Raw genomic sequence first — 10,889 nt, 5'->3', positions numbered from 1 at the left:
AAAACTGATGGGCAAATCAACGACCTTAAGCTGCCGCAGGACAGCTCTGCAACGATAAAACACACGTGGTCAATTTACGCTAGATATGCCTGTGCAATCGAAAGTCACACCAAGAGTTTTGACGTCTTGCCTCACTGGAACAAGGACAGGAGCTCTGCAGGAAGGCTGGAGGTTCAAAAACAGTGCTGCACTTTTTGATCTATTCAGTCTTGCGCCTGAAACAGCTCCGTAATCTTCAAACACCTTCAAAACAGGCCCTAGGGAACACTCGCGGCGAAGGATCACACAGATTTCATCCCCGAACGCAAAAACAGGTAGAGGGCATCCATTGGGCAGTGCCAGTGTAACAGGAAGCCAGCACGGTCTCGTGTGTAGAGGGTTGATGGCGATGGCGTACAAGGCGGGAGAGAGAGGTCATCCATGACAGACCCCACAAGTTACATAAAAGGGGGACGACAGGCCGCCAGCGAGAGAGACAACGCTCCTAGCGCCCCTATTACAACGTTTCCACATACCTCACCCAAGCAATGGCGAGCCCGTATGATATAGCAGAGAGAATAGGTATTTGTGTCGCGCACAATCAAACGCCTTGGATTGATCGAAGGATGCCACCACAGCGGGGGATGACCACTTTTAATCCAGTGGATGGCATCGCGAAGAACGACTCTATGAAGGGCTGAGGACCTGCCGGGGACAGAACATGCTTGGTAAGGATGTAGCACCTTCTCCAACAGAGCTGAAACGCGTAACAGAAGAGTTTTAACTATTATTTTATAATCGCTGGTCTGTAAAATATAAGCATCTCCAGTTTCCGAAGCTTGTGTTTGCACAGAACAACAGCAACACTCTGCGTACTAGGGGATAGCAACCCCTGGGATAAGTAGATGTTAAAAACCCGAGGCATGCAAGAACCAATTACGCTCACGAAGCGCTTGTAGAACTCAACCGGGAGGACTTCAATGCTGAGACACTTTGCCCTCGTCATTGAGGAGACAGACGCACAAACGTCATTTTGCGTGTGCGGCCCTGAGTCAATATGCTCCTTTTGTTTCGCGTGCAATGGACACTCTCGGCTGACAGCAGCTTCGTCGCGAGGTGATTCCAGATAAAGTACCGTGCACCGCTCACGCTTTGCTTCCTGAATGTTAGCGGGATCAGTTAAAATTGAGCCGTCACCTCACCTTCGGTGTCTGTGTCGCACCATCGGACGGTACCCCGGAACGACGAGAACACTAGAGTACCCGCGCCTGCCCTATGTGGCGAGCCAAGACTGAAGAAAGCTCTTAGCCTATGTGAATCTTCAAGGGTCTTGATCACACGCCTGGAAAGGCAACCAGTCCCTTGAAGAAGGAGATTCTCCATACCAGCTAACTTTGCCCAATCGACAACCTCACCTGCTTGGCCTCTCTGCTAAACCCCCGGATGTTCAAGCTTGCAAGACTGAACATAGACATTGAAAGAAAAGAAAATACAGCGAATTTAACTTGAGGACCGTCCATTTAGCGACAAAAGCGCGAATATCCCTATCACCCTCTTGCGCTCTCTTATGGTCCTCATCGATCACCAAGTGCTCGGAGTCTGAGGACACAACATACTCTCATCCTCGTCACCGACAGCTTCGGTAATGTGGGAGTTACACACTGCCACAATCCCACCAACAACAGCACATGAGGAAGGCTACACTACACAGAACAGAATGACTTGATTACGTGTTTGGGAGATTATTTAGATATATGTATTGGCATGTATTAAATGTATGTGTGTATTGTCATCAAGCAATATAACTACCTATGGAGGTAGCCTGTTTTACACAAACTCTATCTTACATACCAGATAACAACGCTCAAAAGGGAGATTGCTTTTTGTACGGGCCACACCCTGCGAACAATCCTGAAACTCCAGAAGAGTCGCTACGGGGGAGCAGTACAGTCCTAGTGGGCTTACTAGAACTTGATATGCCTCTCACCTTGATCATGATCAGAACGCCGAGTCGCTGTAAGCCAGCGGCGACAGCACTCCACAGACCCAAATAATGACTGCGTAGGTGGGCGACGTTTGAGAGAGTGGCGTCGGAAGGTCTCGTGGAACGTGATGTCCTCCTGTCAGGGTGAGAAACTCACCTCTGAAAGCCCAGTGCGAAGCCACTAAAGTATTAAGTAAAAAAAAACACATTGTAAAAAAACACAAAAAACACGTTGAACATATGTTTACAACCCTATGCTTTTTTTTCACTTCTTTCACAGTTTCTCACCCTGACGGGAGGACATCACGTTCCACGTGACCTTCCGACGCCACTCGCTCAAACGTCTCCCGCCTACGTATCGCTGATGAAGGCCCAATAAGGCCGAAACAGCTGTCCAATGCTGGTGTGGCGACGTTTGGGACTTATAAACATATGTTCAGCCTGCATCCAAAGAGCCTATGCTTTTTTTTCGCTTAATACTTTACTGGCTTCGCACTGGGCTTTCAGAGGTGAGTTTCTCACCCTGACGGGAGAACATCACGTTCCACGTGACCTTCCGACGCCACTCGCTCAAACGTCGCCCACCTACGCATTGCTGATTAAGTGCCTATACGGCCGAAACAGCTGTCCAATGCTGGTGTGGCGTCGTTTGGGACTTATAAACATACCTTCAACGTGCAGCCAAAGAGCCTATGCTTCTTTTTTTCACTTATATATATATATATATATATATATATACTGCATACACTGCATATACGAATGGCAACGTTTGAGTTACGAATATATGATATACGTGCAGTCAAAGAGTTCCGGCTATTGTTTTCCATAGTATACTTCTCTAACTTTGCACTGGGCTTTCAGTGGTGAGTTTGCTCAGCCTGACGGGAGGAATCACGTGTTACGTAACCTTCTGAAGCCATCCCCTCAAACGCTGCCTGCCTGCGTACTGCTGATGAGGCCGAAGAAGGCCGAAACAGCTCCCCGGTACTGGCATGGCGACATTTGAGTTACGAACAAATGCTATACATGCGGCCAAAGAGCTCCGCCTATTTTTCTCTTGTATACTTCTCTGACTTTGCACTGGGCTTTCAGTTGCGAGTTAGCTCACACTAACGGGAGGAATCACGTGTTACGTAACCTTGCGGCGCCATCCGCTCAAACGCTGCCTGCCTGCGTACTGCGGATGAGGCCCAAGAAGGCCGAAACAGCTGTCCAGTACTGGCATGGCGAGGTTTGAGTTACAAACATATGGTATACGTGCGGCCAAAGAGCTCCGGCTATTTTTCCCTAGTATACTTCTCTGACTTTGCACTGGGCTTTCAGTGGTGAGTTAGCTCACACTAACGGGAGGAATCACGTGTTACGTAACCTTCTGACACCAACCGCACAAACGCTGCCTGCCTGCGTACTGCTGATGAGGCCCAAGAAGGCCAAAACAGCTGTCCAGTACTGGCATGGCGACGTTTGAGTTACAAACATGTGCTATACGTGCGGCCAAAGAGCTCCGGCTATTTTTTCTGTAGTATACATAACTGGCGTTGCACTGGGCTCTCAGTGGTCAGTTAGCTCACCCTGCCGGGAGGAATCACGTGTTACGTAGCCTTCTGACGCCATCCGCTCAAACGCTGCCAGCCTGCGTACTGCTGATGAGGCCCAAGAAGGCCGAAACAGCTGTCCAGTACTGGCATGGCGACGTTTGAGTTAAAACATGTGCTATACGTGCGGCCAAAGAGCTCCGGCTATTTTTTCTCTAGTATACATAACTGGCGTTGCACTGGGCTCTCAGTGGTCAGTTAGCTCACCCTGCCGGGAGGAATCACGTGTTACGTAACCTTCTGACGCCATCCGCTCAAACGCTGCCTGCCTGCGCAGCGTGGGACTGCTTGTGTCCGTCAGCAATACGGGCGTACCATCCGTTCTTCGTCTTTGGGGCGATGCAGTGTTTTCCTTTAATTGTATGCTACATGGATAAATGAGATCTGCAAAAATCAGAAGGCAAACAGAAGAGAGAAGTAATGTCAGTGGTGGATATTAATTCGGATAATGCTTTATTATTACACGGCCTTCCCGTTGGTGTTATCACAGAAATATTGGCGATGTTGGCGCAAAATGGGCTTTGCAATATGGGCAGCCCATATTGGTCCAATATTGGACCAATATTAGCTTGCTGCTTGGGTAAGCTTGCAAACAATATCCCGTGTTTTGTTTACATGTCAAACGCTTTCAACAGTACACAACGGTACGCCTCGCAAAACATATATGCTTCAATAAGCATAGTGTCACAGAAAAGCAGCCACCCTTAGCATACTACATTGTACTGTGAACTCACGTAACAGAACAACACAGAGCAGCCGACTCCTGAAAATGAAGCGATATAGTGCGCGGACAATGGGTTTGTAGAAGCATATCGTCTGAGAAGCAATCCGTGTCGACTGTGCTGCTGACATCAGGAACACCGAATAGAAGCGTTTCGGAAGAACACTATCTCTCAATGATTTAAATCTCAATAAGACACTTACTGCGGATTGTACACAGATGTATATGATGGAGCATCTCAGAAGAGGCGGTCTCAAAGAACAATACGCTTTGAAAGCCGGACAAAATGCTTGAACATGGTTATTATTTGAAAAAGACAAAAGAAAAAAAAAGAACAGAAGGCTCAAGTGTCAACTGTGCTGTCGACTCATGCGGGACATGTACTCCTAACTGCAGGTTCTACTGATAAGCAACAGCCGAAAAGAATATGCGAAGCTGGAGGAGGGGGGGGGGGGGGGGGGGGCACGAACAAAAACGGAGGGGAGGTTAAGAAAGATCGGTCTGCGCATGCGCAATTTACCGGACATTTTTGCCGCGCTGGCCATTCGTTAGCGCTGTGAGTGGCTCGTGTAGATCGCGTATCACGATTCTGGAACTTCTCCTTGGAGTATGGGTTTCTGCCCGGAGTGAGGCACGTGGTCAGTAATCGGATTACAGATTACGGGACTGTTACATGTAGAATCGCAAAGGACAAACGGTGTACAACTTTTCCATTAAAGGAACCTCCATGGACAACCTGCACCAAACAGTCATACAGAGGCAAAATGAAGTGGTAGATTGCCGTCCAAAAGGACTCAATATGAACTCTATTTCTTGTCTGTACCCGGTATGCACATTTTTGTAGAAAGTCTACAGAACGGCAACAAAATTAAGAAAGAGCAGTGTCGGCATCCGGATAAAATGAAGCAATAAAGAAAACGTCAATCAGAAAAGCGACGTGGAGTCAACCAGATACACAGGTGTCTGCCATTAATAAATGTTAATTAATCAATTAATGTCAAGTGTCTCAAATTAAAATTTGTGTGGGACGGATTCTGCTACGCATGTTCTCCAGTGTTTGCAACTAGAAGGTCACCGTCATAGGAATAGCCCACAACGAGTTCACTGCGCTGGCCCTTGCTCCATCGCCACTGTAGGTAATGGGCGATGAGGTCACACGTCATTAGGAGTGGAGCCAGATGTGTTTCTCTGGTCCCCTTCGGAAAACATCTTAGCAAAATCATATCTCATCTGTCAGGCCTGTCGTATGCGCACACGACTTTGAGCGTATGTTTGCCCTGTTGCAGTTCTGAAAAACTGCGAACTCGGCGGCCGCAGAGCACAGCTGAGATGCGGAGAAGTGGTTTTGAGGCAAATGTGCACTGCACGTAAAACGAGGGAGTCATATTTGGAGCGAAGTATGGAAGGACATGCGTACTTCACATAACCGGGTATCGCATAGCCATCTGCGAGGTCAGGATACTGTTGGAAGGGAACTTTCCCTCTGCAAAATTCCATGGCATATATGATGATTATGGTGCATTATAAGTAACCCGCTATGAACCACACTATGGCTTATGATAGTGTTGGCACACTGTAGTCTCAGTTGCTCTGTTGGTTATCAGCTATATAAAGCCCAATCATCATTATCATTACTGTTATGATTGTCGGCACGTATGACTGCACGTATAGGCACGTGCGGGTATGGAACGTTGCATTTGCTGATTGAACAATACACTACACATGCTGGGTCGGTGCTGGACAAAGCAAGTTATTCTAAAATGAAGCTAGTTATCCTTGCTCTTGTATCACTCTGTTTCTCAGGTGAGTCCAGTAAAAACCTTTCAATAGCCGGGAGTTTTTGACTGTACATGTTTTGCATCTTCGCCTACTTCGGGCGATTATGAAGCGTTCCTCTTAAATGGATAAGGGTCTGAGTGCGTGTCCTTGTGAGATGAGAGTAACGCGCTTGCCGCCTGATGATGCAGCCTACATTCAATGACCAATTGGCACCTTTATGCAGAAACCCCGCGTTGTGTCAATTGTTAAGTACCGGGTGCACCAGTACAGAATGTATGTTGTACTATGTACCACGTACCAAGTGGATCCTGTTGCTATCGATCCGTGCAGATCCTTAGTATGTCCCAATGTAGATCCTTAGTATATATCTAGCCGAGGCTTCCGCCGCAACGTTAATGTAGCCCCTTCAGTTTCTAGCTTTAAATAAATAACTTTTAACGTCCTTACTTCCTACACCTTCGTTGTCAGCTTCTATATTTATATAAATAATTATATATAGGGTGTCCCAGCTAAATGTGACCATATTTTTAAAAAATGTATCTATTACTTTCTCTAGATGAAATCAATTGCAATATAGCATATGCTGAAGGGCACTCCCTAGGAGGGCATTAGCAGACTCCTAAAACTAATTCTTGTACGGAAATGCCAAGCACTGCTTTCTATTTCTGTATCCCGATGTATCCCGATATAATATTTCCAGATTTCACTGCAGCAGAGTGCGCAAAAGATATGCTGGAGTCGTTATCTGAAGCCAAGGCTCAGTGCGATGCAAGATATAGACAGGAACACGGTCTCGGTACTAGAAAACCCTCAGATTTGTTTCACATCACAAGATGCTGGCAAGTATTGTTCCATATTTAGACAGGGGCTCCGAAGCAGCATTGTGATATACTGCGCCACAGTTATGTGCAGAGCAGTACGGCTAATCGCTTGGCCCGCGTAGCAGCGCGCAAAATGACTGTGAAATAGCACAGGACGTAACTTCTTGGGCGCGACAGGACAGCGAGGGACGATCGCAATAACCGGACGACTGCGTTTGTATTTCAGCCCCACAAGAGGTGGCGCAAGAGACGACAAGTTCACGGGGCTGAGTGGTAGACGTGCTGTCCATGTCACGTCGGGACATGTAGGCACCAGGGTTTCAGCCCTGGTGCCTGCTGTGCTGGCTGAGGTGTTTGCACGGTTTTCCTCAGACGCTGTCGGACATACGTCGGCACAGTTCCCTTAGAATTCCGTTTCCTTAGAAGTCTGCCTAGGACGCATATTCCCCGGTGCCTTATTTGTGATGTTGTCCATCTCTCTGAGGCCCATAACGGCGAGCTCTTTCAAAGTGCCTTTGAGAGAGCTAAAATAAATCACCAGGTCGTGCAAGATCGCTGTAGTGCGGCATAGCAGATGAACGCACCTCGCTGTGGGTACAGTCGACGAATACGTTGTCATTGCACAGACAGTCTGAAGTGAGAAATACGTCGTAATGACAAGCATAGGAAGAAGTAGGAACTTAGCCGGGTAGTAGACGACTTCAGTATTAAGCCTGGTGGTGTGCACTGCGATTGGCAAAACGGGTTCCCCTATGAAAATATTCATTAGCGGCTGGTGAAAGGAGTTGCCAATTTGTATAGCTCCTCCAACGGATACAGCAGAGAGAAGCACCAGTGTCGACCAAAGCAGGAACGGCACGTCCATCGAATTAAAGAGTATTAACATTGTGGGGAGAATATCTGAGGCATTGCAGTCTGTAACATCGCACATTTCAACGAGTACAAAGCAATAGTTATCACTAGAGCACGGATAAGTGTGCACTGAAAACCCTCAAATGTACATCAAACTGCAAACTAAAAATCTCCAGAACTTGTAGTGAAAGCGCTCAGAGTACGCGATGTTTTTCCTTGCTCTTGGAAATAGCGATCTGCATTTTTAGCATTCTGTCAGCGAACGTGCTGCAAAATCACACATGCCATAGTATGGGTATAAACAAGCATCTGTTGTGCTTCCCCACTGTCGTGCTACTTCTTCATTACATGCGACTCGTGCTAAAGAAGCTATTTGAAGCAGTGGGACAAAATACACCTATAGGGTGGGGGAAAAAAGTTTACTGAACACGGCACTGGGAAGGCAAAGTGGGCAGTGGAGACAATGCAACTGAAACAACAACATTTCTGAAGCGTCGAAAATACTAGATTCCAACCCGATTTAGCCAAAGAAGTCGGGAAGCAAAACATTCCACGACAATGGGACACCAGAGCAAGACTCTGGATAAGCTGGTTCTGTGACATCTGTCTCTACCGAATTATGAAAAAAAAAAAAAAAAAACAATCAGTATTCGTGTTTTTTGATACAAACTATGCGTTCAAAATATTCGTTCTTATGTAGCATATGGCATCCTTCTAATCAGTTCGAAACCTGGACAAAGACTGCTTTTCATTGTAAACGTAGGAAAGCATATATAAACGACAAACATGCATGTGCATGGAAGCCCACAGTCTAGTCACGATATTGCGGTCAGAACCCAGGCTTCTGAGGGATGTTCTGCATGATGACGAAGCCTGTTCTCCATGACCCTGCTTCTGCTCGATTACCTGGCTCATTGAGCGAGACTGGCACTGTGCCTATTCTTCGTTCTTACGACGAGGCATTATTTTCTAACGCGATGCAACGTGGTTCAGTTAGAAGATCAGCACGAAACAAATAAAAGAACGACGAATTAAGTAACGTCACTTTTACTTCTGGATATTATACAGAAAAAAAGAAAAACATTATTATTACGCCAGCTCATATCGATATTATCACGGCAGAATTGGCACAATACGGGCAGAATGGATTTGCCAATATGGGCAGCCCATATTGGCCCAATGGCCAGAGCCTCCAGTTACACTTTTTACGCGGGACCAATATTGGCAACCCATTGGGAACTATATGGCAAACTACGCAGCCCGCGTTGGCCCGATATTCGGCTAATATTGGTGTGCTTCCTGGGTTGTCATTCTCAACACACAATTTCGCACTGTTTTTCTTTTGCACAGACCACCTAACCGTCTGTTACTAGCATTGGCAACCGCTGCTGGGTTTTACATTTACTTATCTAGTTTGAGAAGATACCTTTTTGCAGTTCTTCGTCTCCAAAATACGGTGTGCAGCGAATGTGCGAAAGGAAGCTGAAAACCTTTTAGGAAACATTGCTACTTTGAGAATCGGCAACTGTTGGTGCAAACTTATGAGCAATGACTTGTAAATTTCTTGCATTATGTAAGCATGGATCATCACAGTCAGTTCCTCTTTCGTATTTGCTGGCTCTTATCGACACAGCGTTGGGATGTGGCACACTTTAGGCTCGATACCAACAGTGACTGTCGGGGTGACATCAACGTCCCAAGGTATTAGCCGCAGTGCAAAGCTAGCAAGTACAGTTAACAAACAGAGAAATGAACAGAATGACCGTGGCTGCACGTGAGGACATAGGGTTACACGTCAAGCGTCCAGAAAACCAGTTGTGGACGGCCGTTTCGAGCTTGTTCGAGTACAGGGTGTTAGCAACACCTCCGGAGCCCGCCGTGACCGGATTGAATTTAACCGATCAAGCAGCTCTCGCGCGACGCATAATCAGGTGCTGAAGCAATCCTTTTCTAGAATCATTGGTGTTTTATGTGCGTTCTTTTGGACATCTGCCGCAAAAAGCAGCACAGCGCGACGCCCACGCCAGACTTCTTGTCATTCTTTCAACAGTGATAATTATCAACGTTAATTCGTGTCGGCAGAATTAATTTCCTTTAGTAAATCTCGTCTAATTTTGATCGTATCGATGCGCACTGTAGTAAACTACATGTAGTTAAACTACTAGTTAAACTACCTGATTGTAGTTAAAAAGTAGTTATCAACTACTTGCAGAAATCTAGTGGCAACTACTAGTTAAACTACTATTTTAAGTACTTAACTACAGTAGTTAGGTTACTGAAGGCGCCAACTACTTCCGATTGTGCCGTAAGCTTTACGGCACGATTGTGCTTCCGACTTTTACCTTGAGCTACTTGTTTGATGAGAACGGAGGTGCAGAGCAATTGTGTCGTGCATATGTACTAAATCTTCACTTTTAATGCTTGTCTAGTGAAGCCTCATTTGCTGCGAAATAATTCGGCAACTTAGTTTATCACGTAGGTACAGAAAGAATCCCGCCGCAAGCTTTGTATTTGACGATCGTAGCAATGGCTTGAGCCAAAGTTTATTATTGCTTGTGATTCATATTTAGGTGTCCAAGAACACTACAAGGGATTGGTGTTGGTGGACATCGTTAAGTAGTTATAGATGCAGTTAAACTACATTGCAGTAGTTAAAAAAGTAGTTTTAACTACTCCCCTGAAAAGTAGTTGAACTACTAGTTAAACTATTCAATCACAAAGTAGTTAGCAGTTATAGTTAAACTACTGTAGAAGTAGTTAGTGGCCATCACTGATGACTTATTCACTGGGGATTTACGTGTCTTTGCGTTTACATTCATTCGAAGTATTGAGTACTTCTTACTCACAACGTATACGGCTTCGTGGCGCTCCATCCCAACAGTAAATAACGGTAAACAATACAATTCGTTTGTATACATCTCTTCCAGTATGCTGATTTACGGCATGGCTTGCATTCCCTTACGGCTCTCAGAAAAAGGATGCGATCAGCGGAATATTGCGCGTTTAAAAAAGATGTGGGGCAAGCTAATAGAGGCTGCATGTGAACCATCAAACTGGAACTGTGAGTACAACCGTGCTACAAGACTGCTAGACGCATAATCTGTCCTTCATAGAGTCTCCGTGACGTCGGTGATGAATATATCCACATTTTAGAATCA

The 10,889-nt window shown here is 46.0% G+C and overlaps 1 protein-coding gene across 2 annotated transcripts in view; it reads left to right on the top strand.

Annotated features, from left to right (window-relative positions):
* Positions 1-5,946: 5,946 nt before the first annotated feature.
* The window catches only part of LOC135374090 (uncharacterized), a 73,182-nt gene continuing 68,239 nt past the window's right edge, over positions 5,947-10,889 (top strand). The window contains exons 1-3 of one of the 2 annotated variants that reach the window (XM_064607087.1): positions 5,947-6,082; positions 6,759-6,897; positions 10,659-10,792. In XM_064607087.1, the coding sequence (XP_064463157.1) occupies positions 6,040-6,082; positions 6,759-6,897; positions 10,659-10,792 (316 nt within the window). In that variant the 5' untranslated portion in view covers positions 5,947-6,039. The remainder of the gene's footprint in view (positions 6,083-6,758; positions 6,898-10,658; positions 10,793-10,889) is intronic. The other variant, XM_064607088.1, reaches the window with a different exon arrangement.

Source organism: Ornithodoros turicata, unplaced genomic scaffold (assembly GCF_037126465.1).
Source record: "Ornithodoros turicata isolate Travis unplaced genomic scaffold, ASM3712646v1 Chromosome42, whole genome shotgun sequence".
NCBI lineage: Eukaryota > Metazoa > Arthropoda > Arachnida > Ixodida > Argasidae > Ornithodoros > Ornithodoros turicata.
The sequence above is the reverse complement of the archived record's forward strand: the minus strand, read 5'-3'. Positions and strand labels throughout refer to the sequence as shown.